The sequence below is a fragment of the Carex rostrata genome, chromosome 13 (genome assembly GCF_964058835.1).
Source record: "Carex rostrata chromosome 13, lpCarRost1.2, whole genome shotgun sequence".
NCBI lineage: Eukaryota > Viridiplantae > Streptophyta > Magnoliopsida > Poales > Cyperaceae > Carex > Carex rostrata.
In genome coordinates, this window is record NC_135930.1 from 6,393,595 (window position 1) to 6,409,741 (window position 16,147).

Sequence of the window (16,147 nt, forward strand, 5' to 3'; positions counted from 1 at the left end):
GTTCAATTTAAATTTCAATGATAAATAGCTTACATTACATGCTTGAAACTTCTTGGAGAAGATATGCGACAGAAGTATAACACTGGAGAACAAAAGTTACAATAATTACTAGCTAAAAAAACAGTGTTTTCTCCGAGACATTTCAACTGTAAAGCAACCAGTAGAGTTGTATCATTAGGTTTAATTAAATTTCTTGACAATTTAACAACATGAAAACCATGTTTATTGGTCTAAATTATTGAGCCAACTATTGGAGAAGATTATCAAATCAGGTTCAATTTAAATTATTATGATGAATATCTTACATTACATGTTTGAAACTTTTTCGGAGAAATATGCGAAAGAAGTATAATACTGGAGAACAAATGTTACATTTATTGCTAGTTAAGAAAGCATTGTTTTCTCCAAGAGCTCCTGCAGCTCCCCACTCTTGTATGCTTCTGCAAAACAAAACAATATTTTTTACATAAACAATGACACCGACTGAAAATTGAAGAATTCTCATTTATTCTTTTTAGTTGCAAGTAGTACCCAACTTTTCACTATACTAGGCATAAGCTGATACCTAACAACTATACTGGTAAATCTAGTCTATTATGGAAGCTGGTACACAGTTTATTGATCAGTTTTGCTTGATTTCTGTCAATTTAAGCTTAAGGAAAAAAAAAAGCTAGAATAGGGTCAAATGGTCAATATATTATTTTAGCTATAACATAAATTTTGCCATTCAAACAAACTCAAAGGTCAAAAATCATTTCCGAGTCCCCGAAAAAGAGGGACCTGTATCTGACTATGATTAAACATTTGTACTCATTCCAAAACTCCTGAAAAAACATAGCTTATAAAACTTGCAAATTAAACTCCCCAAAAGTAAAAAAAAAAAAAAAAAAAACTCACCAACAGTGATGTCACAACCTCCGAAAAACTCGCCATCAATGTACAATTGTGGAAAAGTAGGCCAGCTTGAGTACTCCTTCAGACCCTGACGAAATGCCTCATTTGAGAGCACATCTAGGGTTTCAAAAGGCACATTCTGGGACTTCAATATCTGCACAACTGTGTGAGAAAAGCCACACTGAGGGAAGTCTTTGTTGCCCTTCATGAACAAGAGGACTTTATGGGAATTGACCACCTTGTCCAGTGTTGATTTCAACTCTGGGCTCAATCCTGCATATTTTGAGCATAAGTTTACCAAATGACTTTATAAAACCAAGGAAAGGGTTCTCACATTTCATTGCAGCTTATACCATTTTTTTTAATGTTTTGTTCAGTGGTGTCAATTGAAATCTTAATGGTGGGGCTGGATAATGGTGTATCAACACAATATAACCTCACCCAAGTAAGTGGCATATATTAAATTTTACGTATATATACAACACATACACATCATGTTTATGATGTTGGATATCATGTTTAAACTTTATTTCTGAAGATTGTCAAGTGATACCTCCTCTTTCTCTTATATCTATACAATACACGGTTAATTCTATATAAAATTTATATCATTTTGGGCAATTACAGATGAAATTATGTTTCTGCCAGAAATTTATAAGATGCTCACTCATGATTCCTCCAATCCCAAAAAAAGAAAGAAAAAGAATGAGACTATGTATCAAGTCTAGTGATATTAAAATTATAGAGAAAGTAGGAAATAGCTAGTATCGTCCAAGTCAGGTCTGGTTTTGGTGAAACACATCGAGTTGTTGGATATAGTTTAGTGTAGTGTACTATAGTAAAATATGAGTAATTCAGCAGCAATTAATGAAGTTCTAAAATTAACAAAACAGAAGGAAAACAATCTAAATTTGAAAGAAGATTTAGCAGTGTCCCTACTCACCACCTGCTGGACTGGTATCAAATATCATATTGTACATAGGTCAGTCTAGTTCAGCTAACTTAATTCATGAGGCCAGTACAAATATAATGTAGCATACTCCGAAACTAAGGGACTTTATTCAAGAACTAATTGGATGGAATCACAATTCTCTGTTATTTCATTCTAATTAACCTTTCAGAAGTCCATCAGACATCCTAAATTTGAAATTTGCCTTCACGGGACTTCCAAAAGTTTGCAACATGATTAAGTTGCAGTGCCGAATGCAATTGGTAGAACCATCTCTAACAAAAATTGATAGCTCCTAGAGAAAAAAAAATGAGAGAGGGAGAGAGGTGGGGTAACCGGAGCTACACCGAACGGAGACAGGCCTCAATCGTCGATGCGTGTGGGAGAAAGGAGCAGAGCACGAGCGCAGCGAAGGGAAGCTTCTAGAAGAGAGGGCAGTGGCGGATACTTTGAAAGAGCTTCTAGGAGAAGATGAGCAGAGAGGAAGAGATGGTCTCAGCGGCGTCCTAGCCGATACGGTGGTGGTAGAAACCATTGGAGAAGGAGAGAACTAGAAACTGGAGTTGGGGATTTTCCTGGTTTGGGTTGTTTGACGAACTGTACGGGCCACATAAAATCTTTCTAGAACTGGGAATTTTGTAAGAAAACCCTGAAGATACCTATATTTGTGGACTATAGTTGGGAAGAGCCAAACCTTGTGAAATGTTGGAAATTAATTTCTTTTGGGTCGCCCCCTAATAAATATACGACTATGTAGACAAATGTGTAGAGAGTGAACAACTGACAAATAACGCTTTGAGAGTTACATATTTTCGTACTTCAAACAGTACATAGCTACAAAAGATCAACAAGAAGAGGAGAGAGAGATTGCGGGTGGGGCCCTGCTTTTAGTGGGACCCGCTATCGCTGGCCTGGCGGCTCTGGCCAACCACCAAGCGACAGCGCAAGATTCTTTGCAGATAGCGGGTCCGGCTAGAATTCGTATCCTATGCATTAACTCAAAAGGGAATCTTTTAAGTTAATGAATATTGACCATTCGATCTGCTTTAGAATCGTGCAAACTAAATCCGCACTAATATTAGAGGGCGGCCCCTATATCATAAGCAGGACCGGATTGGCTCCGTTTAAAATCAGACGGTTAAAATTCATTAACTCAAAAGATTCCTTTTTGAGTTAATGCAGAGGATATGCACTCGTCTGGATATTAGTGTATCATTTTCTATGTAAATAATTACACAGTAGACGTCTCGTTATTTTACGAGTAGACGTCAAATATTCTGTAAATAATTTCCTTATTTTACGAGTCGGTCCTGCAAGTTTTTTAAACTTTGGAAAGAATTTTTTCTTTAAAGAATGATTGCACGGTTTTTCATACTTTTTATTTTTTGAGAAATATAGCTTTGAGATATTTTTTAATAATATTGCTGAATTTTGTATGCGGCTGGTTTATAAAATGGAAGAATTTTCAACCAATTAATATTGTACTTAAAATTCGCAACAAGTGGCAATCATTAATGAAATTATGTAAAACAACTAAACATTAATTATTGATAATATACCCACTTGAAAATGCATATAATACAAATTATTGAGCAAGCAATTGCCAATAAAAGCAACTAAACATTAATTATTGAACTTCTAACATGACACTAACCCAAGCAATACTATAACAAAAACTCTGACCTTGTACTCTTAAAATCAATTTTGAAACGGAAACCACAATTTTTTTTTTAAGAGAGCTTGGAAATGACTACCAGGAACTAGAGTCCATATTCATTGTTAATATCAGTGTTTTAAAATGCGGCCGCATGGGCCGCATATACGGTCGGCAACCGTGCTCAGAATGCCCATGCGGTTTTGACCATGCGGCCGCATATGCGGTCCAAATATGCGATCATGCGGATTAAAAATGCGGTCATGCAGTCCAAATATGAGGCCATGCGGTCTGAATATGTGGCCATGCGAACTGAAATATGCGGCCATGCAATTTTTCCATGCGGTTTTGATAATTTGATTGTATTTTAATTAAAATTTATATTAAAAAAGTCAAAACAATATTGTTGGTTATGTTATTATGTGAAAATAAATTCAAATATATGAATATGATATATATATATATATATATATAGGATTTGGCTAATATGCTATGGGTAGCTAAGAGGCCTCCCGTGCTACGGCTCAATATTCGACTTTTCAAAATCCTAACGGTCGATCCGAACCGTTCATCTTGTTCTCCATATTAATATGTGTTTGGAGACCAAATTTTACATTTTTTGGAAAAAAATTTAGATTTATTGAATATCGCTGTTTTTTATGGTCCAGATTTGTCTGAAAAACAGCGATTTTCAATAAATCTAAAAAAATTTCCAAAAAATGTAAAATTTGGTCTCCAAGCACATATTAATATGAAGAACAAGATGAACGGTTCAGATCAATCGTTAGAATTTTGAAAAGTCGAATATTGAGCCGTAGCACGGGAGGCCTCTTAGCTACCCATAGCACCGTAGCCAAGTCCTATATATATAGAGAGAGTGGCTAATATCAAAACGTTTGCACCAACCCTCCCGTGCAACCGATTCAATTTCCGATTTTTAAAGTCCAAATGATAAATCTGAACCGTTAGATGTGTTCTCCATATTAAAATATGCTTGGAGACCAAATTTTACATTTTTTGGAATTTTTTTACTATTTATTTAGCCACTTTGAAAATCGCTGATCTAACGGTGGCTTCTGATTTTACTGTTCCAAACAGCCACCGTTGGATCAGCGATTTTCAAAGTGGCTTAATAAATAGTAAAAAAATTCCAAAAAATGTAAAATTTGGTCTCCAAGCATATTTTAATATGGAGAACACATCTAACGGTTCAGATTTATCATTTGAACTTTAAAAATCGGAAATTGAATCGGTTGCACGGGAGGGTTGGTGCAAACGTTTTGATATTAGCCACTCTCTCTCTCTCTCTATATATATATGTATATATATATATAAACGTGAATTTTTATTTTAAAATCCGCATATATACATCCGTATGAAAATTAGCATATGCAGTATGCAGTGGCCTTCTGCATGCATGAACAAAACCGCATTTTAAAACACTGGTTAATATAATTAATATCATTGCCTTCTTCAATGTCATAAGATCCAACGGTTTGAGAGTCGTAAAGCACCCTGCCATCTTTTTTAAGAACTTGTTTTATTGATTGCATCCCTGTTTGCTGACGGACTCTACTTTTGAGCGTAGAGATAGTATCATCAGCATTAATCTGCACTAGAAACTCACGGTTGTGCAATGGGTGACTGCTGCTATACATCAGTGCTTTGACTCTAACATTCATGTTTGTGATTACGCTACTATGAATTAATTGATGTATTTGGGGGCAAAAAATAAAGATATATGAAACACCACAGTTTGGAGGTGAATTTCTTTGTTGTTGCTCGGGAGAATTTATAGGGTTAGATTATACAAGACATGTTAAGAAATTGATCATCATGCACTGGCTTTATTTAATATTATGTAATAAATTCCGACAAGAAATTATATTTGTTTTTATTTCATTAATAGGGAGTGCTATTTTTAGCTCTAAAATTGTAACATTTGTGTCAATATATTTTTTGAGTTAAAGTTGGAGGTTAAGCAATCAATTTATGTCAATATTTAAATATTTTCCATCTCTAGCTCTTTTTTATGAATCTCAAAAAAAAAAAAAAAAAATGTGTGATATGGCTAAAATAATCAAATCCCTTCTCATTCCATCATATTTTGTTCATCTTTCTCCTTCATCTCAACTCTCAAGAAAAAAGAAAGGAAAGATAATGGAAAAAAAAAATTGATGGGACTTAGTTTAAGTAATTGCAAAAAAAAAAAAAAAAAAAAAAAAAACTAAGATTTTAAGTTACGGCCATTTTTATTAATAACCCAAAATAAAAAGTGAATTTTAAAAATAACCCCGCATCCTATTTTTTTTCAAAAATGACCAAACCGCCCGGCACACGGGCGGTCTCCTCGGAGACCAAACCGCCCCCCCCCCCCACGGGCGGTCTCCTAGGGACCAAACCGCCCCCCCCACGGGTGGTCTCCTTTTTTTTTTTTTTTTTTTTTTAAGAGATATGAGTATTTTGATTTAAATAATTTTGTGAAGAAAAAGTTTTATTGTTTAGAGTGTATATGTCAAAAAAAATTGTATATATGTATATGTGCATATGTATATGTGTATATGTGTATGTGTATATGTGGATATGTATATGTGTATGTGTATATGTGTATATGTATATATGTGTATGTGTATGTGTATGTATATGTGTATATGTATGTGTATATGTGCATATGTATATGTGTGTATGTGTATGTATATGTGTATATGTGTATGTGTATCTGTATATGACGACCATTTTTATTAATATCCCAAAATAAAAAGTTAATTTTAAAAATAATGTGGATACATTTTAATATATGACGGCATTTCATTGTTGTTTTGGTTGTAATAATATTATATAATTAATATCCTTTTATTAATAATTATTATATTATTATATTATGTTGTTAATATATTAATATTGTGTAATTAGTATCTTATTAACGATATATAACTATATAATTAATATGTTATATTATTAATATATTAAATAATTATTATAATATTTTATAGTTATTATTAATATATTAATATTATATAATTAGTATCTTATTATTAATATATAATTATATAATTAATACCCTATATTGTTAATATATTAAATAATAATTATAATAATATTATAACATATTTATATTGTATAATTAATATTTTCTTATTCATAATTATTATTAATATGTTATATTTTTAATATATTAAATAATTATTATAATAATATTACAATATATTATAGTTGTTATTAATATATTAATATTATATAATTAGTATCTTATTATTAATAATTATATAATTAATAATTAATATTCTTAATATAGTAAATTATTATTATAATAATATTATAATATATTATAGTTGTTATTGATATTGCTTCCGATGGAATTTACTTGCAAAAAAAAGTATGCATATTTTTTTTCTAAAATATTGATATACATTTTAATTTTGTTTTTATGTGAATCAATAAGTTAAAAAATCAACGTCTAGAAACTATCCACCGATTTTTTTATTTATTCCGGATTTAGGAACCAATTTCCGGAAAATTTTTTTTTCAGAAATTGGTATGGAAACCGGAAATTTTTTTTCCAGTTTGGGTAGTTTTGGAAATAATCAAGAGGCTTGGTTAGTTTTTTAAATTTATATATTTTTTTGGATATAAATAAAAAAATCAACGTCTAGAAATTATCCACATTAGTACATTTTTTATAAGCTCTTGATGACAACCAAAACAACATTGAAATGCCGTCATATACATATACACATATACACATATACACATATACACATATACATACACATACACATATACATATATACATATAGACATATACACATACACATATCCACATATACACATACACATATACACATACACATATACACATATACATATGCACATATACATATATACAATTTTTTTTGGCATATACACTCTAAACAATAAAACTTTTTCTTCACAAAATTATTTAAATCAAAATACTCAGATCTCTTAAAAAAAAAAGAAAAGGAGACCGCCCGTGGAGGGGGGGGGGGGGGGGGGGGGGGGGGCAGTTTGGTCCCTAGGAGACCGCCCGTGGGGGGGGGCAGTTTGGTCTCCGAGGAGACCGCCCGTGTGCCGAGCGGTTTGGTCATTTTTGAAAAAAAATAGGATGCGGGATTATTTTTAAAATTCACTTTTTATTTTGGGTTATTAATAAAATTGGCCGTTTAAGTTATGACCCGAAGCAACTCTCTCTACAGTGATGTCAAACAAAAGCCCACGTGAAATTGTCTGCCTTTGCAAGAATATCTGCACTGGCACGTGTTTAGTGTTTACCCTACAATATTCATAAAAAGCCTACATTCTTCCTCTCCATTTTTAATAAAATGGAGATGTCAATCTATCAACATAACTTTCAATATATGCGTTTACGAATTAAACTATAACATCTGCCTTTTCTTAATTTTATTTTTTGGATTTTTTTTTAAAGTTGATAAGACTTGATTATCCGATAAATATTTGTTTCATATTCGTATTCGAATTCGTATCCGTGAATTATCCGTTCTGTATCCGTTTGAGATGAATTTGGTATTAAATTTTAACATCCGTTTACTATCCGTATCCATATTCGTATCCGCTCATTGAAAAACGGATATGAATACGGTATGAGCATTATCCACTCTGAATCCGCTCCATTTTCACCCCTAAATACGACTCTGCCAATTATCTGTAAAAAACAAAATAAAAATATTTTGTTTGTTTTACTTTTTGGAAACTGAACCTCTGATTTCAAAATCAAAAGTACGGAATATGAAAAATAAAAAAATAAAAATCCTAAAGAAACAAATTAACTCTTTCTATGTTAGTAATGGCGAATATACCCTCAATCTTAGTGAGCTACAAGCCTGCAGGGGGTGTTCTCACCACATGAGCGATTAAATTTTAAGCAGAGTTAAGAAGCACTTGTTCGGTAGAATGGGATTAAGCAAAAGGTGATAAGTAGACAAAAAAAGATGCTAAGGAAGCTTAATCTAAAAAAAGTGGTGCCTTAAGAATTGAGATAAGAGGGGTTTAAGTTTAGAAATTTGAGTAAAAGGAGCACAAGTTAATCCTCACTGAGGAGAGATTGTTCTGATGGAATAAGCTTCTAAAGAGTCTAAAGAAAGTGTAAGGAGGGATTGCCGAATACCCACGCAATAATTATTTCAGAGTAGTTTCATAGTTTCTTCGTATAATTTCGTCACCAAGTCTCCTCTCTTTTCTAACAGGACAGGAACTCCCTTCTCTATATATTTTCTTTAATTTTATGTGTTTTTAAGAAAAGACGTTCAATAAGATTCGAGTTATTTATAATTATTTTATATTAGGGAGAAATAAAAAAAATGATAAAATAATTGCCGATTTTACAGATTAAAAAAAGTGTTAAAATTATTTCGGTAATTTTTTTCAAAGAAAAACAAATATTGTCACAGGTAGAAAATCCGAACTCGTAGTTCACTGTTAGATGAATTGGTAGAAAAGCAGATTTGTACGCAGTTGGATGAATTTTAGATGATGAAAAACTTCCTTTAAATTTTTAATTTTATCCTTAAAGAAATTGTCGAAAATATCCGGTCAACTATCCAAAAGAACAGCCCAATTCCATTTTCCTTTATTTTTAAACGCTCAAGAGAACGAAAGCCCAACATCAAAGATCCATTGTGGAATTCATTTAAAATTCACAAGCCCAAATCAAAAGCCCAATTCCGAAAAATTAAATAAAAAATTGAAATGGCGAGAGTGGGATTTGAACCCACGCCCTTTCGGACCAGAACCTTAATCTGGCGCCTTAGACCAACTCGGCCATCTCACCATTTGTTGTTTAAAACAAATTTATTTTATTTATAAAATGTATTTATATTTGATTGATAATGATATTGTAACGCCTAATCGACCTCCGTTACACCAAATTACGAAACGATGCCTATTCTCTTTGCTTATGCAGGTTGTGTATCATTTTATTTTGCCTCTCGTTAATGTATACAAAAAAAATTATTGAAAGTATATTTTGGTGTGTAGAGTTAGAGTGTGTTACTACTTGTTAGAACTTATCCTAGATGCATAAATTAATTGGTTAAAACAATCAGCTTAAAATTGAGTCGAGATATAGAAAGGTATAAGCCGTGTGGTCAATGTCATTGATAATTTTACAAAAAAAATTTATAGGATTGAGACCAAATTTAATTTTTAGTCAGAAAAATATGAAATTAATAGACAGTGTCAGAATAACTTTAAGATCACTTCAGAGTAGGTCCGATGCCCATTGGACCTACTTTGGTTCGATGGGTGATCTGGCCATCCAATTGCATCAAGAATCGTGTACTCTGTATTAAAATCCGTATAGTTTTTATCAATTTCCGTGCGCACAGATCTTAATGTTAATCGTACGGTGATAGAGCTAATTGAACCTAAAAGTAGGTCCAATGCCCATTGGACCTACTCCTATCTACTTTAAGATATAATGGAATTTTAGGTATACCTCTCAAAACTTTTAAAACTACCGTATTTTCCCATCTATTATTAATAATAGCATACACACCCTTATAAATTTAGAAACTCGCAAATTAACAAAATTTATTAATTTTTTTTTTTATTAAAACTCATTTAGGTTTAGAAAGTACTCAATTACCCTTTAAAAAATAAAACATATTTAGTCCGTGTAAGAAAAATGTTCGTCTTTAAACTTATCAGTTTTCCAGAACAAATTGTTTATTTATCTATTTGTGACGCACATATTATGACACCGTTCACATATGACAAATGATTCTTGCTCCTCAAATGCTTGTATAACTGCTCTATTCTTATGCATGGTATATCTAAACAATAGACGTGTCTTCAACTTTACTTTGATGGAAGTTTTGCTAATTATTATGGTTCTCAAATTCTTCTGCTTTTTTAATTTTTCCTTCCCTTGATCTTTTTTTGAAGTTTTCCTTCCCTTGATCTTGTACTGCGAGCTCCTTTTTATCTGTGTATATAATGCTGTTTTTGTTGATATTTTTGAAAAAGGGTTAACTATTCACTAATGATGTATTAAGCTTGCATTGGTAGAATTTTTTTTTTTAAATGTGAAATGTGTTATGATGTTTTGCAAAGTATAAATAATGTCTGTATTTTGCATTAAATTCTTGATCTTCGAAATTTCAAACGTCGATGTCAGTTGAATGCAATCTATATATTGAAATCGGACGTAATATGAATTTCCTCATTTACCCATCTAAATATAAAAAAGTTCACAAATTTAACAAATTTATTGTCTTTTCTTAAAACTCATTTTAAATTTATAAAATTTTCATTTTACATATTAAAAAAAAATGAAAGTATGTAGTATGTTTAACAAAAATTAATATTCAATCTTCTAATTGATCGGTTTTTGAGAGTAAATGATTTATTTCTTTACTTGTGACACATATACAACAATATTTAGACATACATTTGTGATTAATATGTATTTGATCCTCATAATTTAAAAGTTTAACTCTGTGTGTGCAGCCGTTTATGAACATTTTACATAATGCATGTTCGACATTTTTTGAGTAACAAGTTGGAGATATAAGAATGGTTAGTGCTACTTATCAAGAGTAACTACAAGAATCTGTTACTATCGGTCAGGATAGAAAGAGATTATTGTCAAGGGCAAGCTAACATAAATTGTTATTTCTGAAAACATCACTAACATAAATTTCTATTTCTGAAAACATCGCTATTACATTGCTATTATCCTCGCACAAAGTGACAGATTCTTGATTATCAACCAACTATTATGAGAATATCTACACAAAGTGACAGATTCTTGATTATCAACCAACTATTATGAGAATATCTACCATATTTAATCTGGACTATGTGAATAACACACTGTTTGAAGATGGCGAAGTATATTAATTGTGATTTATCTCAGGAACTTGATTTCTAACGAGAGGTTCAGTAAAATATGGATGCATTACTCAGAGTAATATATATCTTTCTAATTTCTTCTTATTCTCAGATTTGTTTTCTTTTTTAAGCATTAGGAATGGAATACAATGGTTCTGTTCCCCCCTCTTTTTCTCTCTCTCTAAAAACATGTCTCTCTCTCTCTCTAAAAGCATGGCTTTCTCTTCTCTAACTAAAAACTTGGCCTCGTTATAATAAATTTGGTTCCATGAAAGAGGTATAATTGAAAAAAAAAAATTCTGACTATTATTCTTAATAATGAATAATTATTTCTATGAGTAAATAGAAAAAGATAAATATAATTAAGAGATATTTATATATAATAAAAAGTACAGGGTTAAATAAAAAAATGAAGAAGTCTTCGAGGAAAATTCATCAAAAAAGTATGAAAATATTAAATAGTTTTCCCAGGTAGAAAAACAGATTTGTTGGTAATAATTATTTTTTTATCACTGTACATAATCTGCATTGGATATTCCGGTACAAATCAAGGTTAAACAAAGGAAAAGTAGGGAATTTGGCAAATTCTCATATATATAATTTGAGCACATGTATAATAATTACCCGAAACAAATAATGGTACCCATTTAAATTAATTGCATCCTTTTATTAATTATTCCTTAATTTATTAATCCCTTAAAATTTTAATTTCAGCCTTAATGAAACTGTCCAACAAATCTGGTAAACTATTCAAAAACTAAAAAGTCCTCGGCCACATTTTTTTTTTTTTTTTTTTTCATATTTTGCTTTTGAATTTCTGAACCGGCTCAAAAGAACCAGCCGAATTCCATTTTCCTTTTCTTTTTAAATATTCAAGATAACAACTTTAAAGCCCATACATCAAAGACCCACTTTCATATTCATTTATAATTCACAAGCCCAAGGCCCAATCTGGAAAACAAGAAAAACAAAAAAAAAATGAATTGGCGAGAGTGGGATTTGAACCCACGCCCTTTCGGACCAGAACCTTAATCTGGCGCCTTAGACCAACTCGGCCATCTCACCACTTATTGATTATTATGGACGATTTAGTTTTATATTGTTTTCTATAAATGCGACATTAAAATAGTTTGTAGGTCTGTCATTCATTTAAATGGTAAAATTTGCCTTTTAAAATGGGAATAACTGCAAAAAATTAACACGGACTCTTATGACAGAGTATTGCTATTTTTATTTCTTATCCAGAAAAAATAGAAATTGATTGAGAATCATATCTAGTTTGGTGGTTAATAATATATCTTTGTGTTACATGTTACGGTTCGAAATCCAGTATTTATATTTAAAATATTTGAAGAATGCCCTCATCGCACTCTAAAGATAAAAAAAGAAAGATAGACTGCTTGATAATATTATTTTATCTTCTCAAATAATTAATAAAGAATAAGTTACCAAATTTTGTCAAAGAGAGTCAAATGTGCGTCTATTTTCTAAATATATTTTATCTTTGACCGCTTAAGTTTAAGCTATATAAGTTTAAATGCTTGTAAATATGACATGTAAAGACAGTCGAAAAGAAAAGTAAATAGTTTTCAACAATTTTGATTTAATTTTTGAAGTTGAGTTGATATTGTAGAATTTAGCTCATAAATAGGGGTGCAAACGGGTCGGATACGGATCAGATAGTGGTAAAATTATATTCGTATCCGCTTTTATTTTTCGGATACGGATATGAATAAGATATTAGACTGATATGGATACGGATCGGATATTAAACGGATACGGATACATATATCTGCCTTTTATAATAGTGAATAACATAAATTTGTTCATAATATATATTAAACTATATGAAATATATCTACTATTCGGATACGGATAATTGAAATTTAAAACCATATCCGTATCCGTATCCGCACGAATATTCGGATATCCGTATCTAATTTTCGGATACGATCAGATAATATCCAACCCGTTTGCACCCCTACTCATAAATCACTATAATTAGTTTAAACTCAAATAAATTTGCTTAATTAACTTTACATACTATATTAAACTGATCTTATGCACAAAGATTCGAAAATATTCATACAACTAAATTTGAAACGGTTCTGATACTATTATTTGTTTATAGTTAAAAGGTGCTATATTACTTTTGAAAATTAATATCTTTTTTCTAATAATTTATTCCGACTATACAAAAAACAAATTTATCTGTTATAATTCTTAAGGATAAGTATTTTAAACAAAGAGCTAATTTTGTGTGTTGATTCTGAATGATGAGTATGGTTAATATAACATTAGTGTTATTTCAGTCTATATAACACCAACTCCAAAATCTATTAAATCGAGTTTAAATGGTGAATTCAAACCGTTCAAACCGATTTACTTTATTAGTTGTGCGTTTACATGTAAAATTTATGAGTTTTTGAGTTTATTTGGTATCAAGTCAAGCGGTCAAATGTGTGAGTTTTTAAGTTAATTTTAATACATTCATTTTTCAATTTTTTTTGCCACTTAATTTGATACTAAAATAACTCGAAAATATAAAAAGTTTGCATGTAAACACATCACTCATAAAGTAAATTAGTTTGAACGGTTTGAATTCACCATTTGAACTCGATTTGATAGGTTTTGGAGTTGGTGTTATATAGACTGAAATGACACTGATGTTATATTAGTCATACTCCTGAATGATACATCAGCTTAACTTAACTTGGACCCGTAAACGGTCGGATACGGATCGGATAGTGGTCTTACTGTATTTGTATCCATTATGATTTTTCAGATACGGATACGGATACGGATTAGATATCGGACGAATACGGATATTTTATATAATTAGCTTCTTGGTTACAAAATATCTATTATATTATTAAAATATTAGTCACTAATTATGTCATAGTGTTATATTGTTCATCAAAATATATATATCTATATTGAATTTAATAAATTATTGGTACAATATACAATTTAATGAATCAATTTCAGAACATATAGCATATTCGTTGTGATTTAAAAGTGTAAACGGTCGGATACGGATAGATAAAAGTTTTACTGTATCCTTATCCGTTATAATTTTTCAGATACAGATCAGATAATTTAGGTAATTTTTTGAATTCGAATCCGGGATAATATCCCATCCGTTTACACCCCTACCTTTATCTGATATATACTTAGCTAGAAGAATTATACATTTTTTGCTAACATCGTGATATAAGTTGACTAGTGTTAACGTGCATCGTTTAATGAACTGCATAATGATATAAATTCAGTGAACTTATTATTTAAATTTATAATCCATTAATTACATGGTGGCTAAGAGAAACGACAAATTCATAAATAAGTAAAATCATTCATTATGAAATTTATATTTGACGCACAATTTGGTGGCTAACATTCTTTATGACCGACAATAAATCTAAATTCCCTTATAACACTTAAAGTGGATTTTTGAGGAATTTAATTAGTTCATCAAATAATATAAAGTTTCAAGCGAGTCTATGGTTATATGTATATTACATATAGGTCCGTGTTGTAGATTTATACCTCTGTTTTTAAAGTCTGAACATTCAATCTGAACCACTCAACACAATCCATATAGAAATGTACTTGGAGATCAAATTTCACAATTTTGATAATTATTTAATATATTTCAAAAATGTAAAAAATCAATATTTCTGGATGATTTAAAATTTTGAGTACACAGTTCTAAAAAAAAAAAACTAATATTTAATCTTCAAGTACATTTTCATTTAAAAATCATATTATGCGGTGTGGTTCGAATGTTTGAACTTGAAAAAAAAATATAAATCTACCGCGCACGCACCATTATATAATATAATAATATATAAAAAAAATATCACCATCGCCTCACTCTTAACTTTCAATTAATTAATTGATATTATTATATTATAGGTTACAACCACACACGAAGCAGTCATCTACTCATCTTCCATTTTCTTCATTTAATTTTATAGCCACTTTCAATTAATTAATTGATATTATTATATTCTAGGTGACACAACCACACACGCAGCAGTCATCTACTCATCTTTCATTTTCTTCATTTAATTTTATAGCACATGCAGTTAGGGGTGTTCAAATAGTTCGGTTTAGTTGGTTTTGAACCGAACCGGAGAATTTCGGTTTAAATGGTTCGGTTCGGTTATAATTTCTCAAAACCGAATAAACCGAACCGACCGGTTATATAATAATTCAAGTATTATTTTGGACTTAAAAATCAAGAATAAATATTGATCTAGAACTTTGGATATTTTAGAACATCAATATATTTGTATAAAATTGAACCATGTGTGTAATGGTATCTTAATTTTCATTTCTATGAAATTATGAATGTATTGGCTTATGTATTGAGTTTTGATTTTTTGAGATTGAATTTCTCTATTCGGTTCAATCGAACAAACCAAAGTATAGTTCAGTTTAATAGGTTCGGTTTTAGTTCGGCTTGGCATTTTAATTGGGTCGGTTCGGTTGGGTTTTAATCGGTTGGGTTTTAGTTCGGTTTGGCAAATTTAATTCGGTTTAAACCAAATTAAGGACCATTTGAACACCCCTACATGCAGTTACCCATCACATTATCAAACTGGTTAAGCATTGTTATCACTTATCAATAACATAAAGCATGGATTACCTATTTAATTGGGTTCTGCTACAGCATTCTGTCACTCTGATAGGCAGATAGGGTACCGAGTTCAAATCTGCTGCCATTATTGGGATGGCAGCACTGTGCCAAAGCTCCAATCTCCACCGTTCATTATAGC

At 30.9% G+C, this 16,147-nt stretch overlaps 1 protein-coding gene and 2 non-coding genes across 3 annotated transcripts; all 3 read right to left on the reverse strand.

Annotated features, from left to right (window-relative positions):
* Nucleotides 1-260: 260 nt before the first annotated feature.
* On the reverse strand, nt 261-2,478 carry CXIP1 (CAX interacting protein 1). The gene is made up of 3 exons (XM_078313921.1): nt 2,180-2,478; nt 898-1,167; nt 261-440 (listed from the first exon to the last, which is right to left on the reverse strand). The coding sequence occupies exons 1-3, from the start codon at nt 2,376-2,378 to the stop codon at nt 385-387; spliced, it is 525 nt and encodes a 174-aa protein (XP_078170047.1). The 5' UTR covers nt 2,379-2,478; the 3' UTR covers nt 261-384.
* A 6,744-nt stretch (nt 2,479-9,222) lies between these two features.
* On the reverse strand, nt 9,223-9,303 carry TRNAL-AAG (transfer RNA leucine (anticodon AAG)). Its single transcript has one exon. It is a non-coding gene; the product is annotated as a tRNA-Leu (tRNA).
* Nucleotides 9,304-12,350: 3,047 nt separating this feature from the next.
* Nucleotides 12,351-12,431, reverse strand: TRNAL-AAG (transfer RNA leucine (anticodon AAG)). Its single transcript has one exon. It is a non-coding gene; the product is annotated as a tRNA-Leu (tRNA).
* Nucleotides 12,432-16,147: the final 3,716 nt, after the last annotated feature.

What these genes read in the sequence shown, in the direction of transcription:
- CXIP1 (XM_078313921.1), bottom strand. Translation starts at nt 2,378, where the DNA reads ATGGTTTCTACCACCACCGTATCGGCTAGGACGCCGCTGAGACCATCT. An exon ending in CTCCGTTCGGTGTAGCTCCG is followed by an intron (nt 1,168 to 2,179) that starts GTTACCCCACCT and finishes CAAAATATGCAG; the next exon opens with GATTGAGCCCAGAGTTGAAA. An exon ending in AGGTTGTGACATCACTGTTG is followed by an intron (nt 441 to 897) that starts GTGAGTTTTTTT and finishes TTTGTTTTGCAG; the next exon opens with AAGCATACAAGAGTGGGGAG.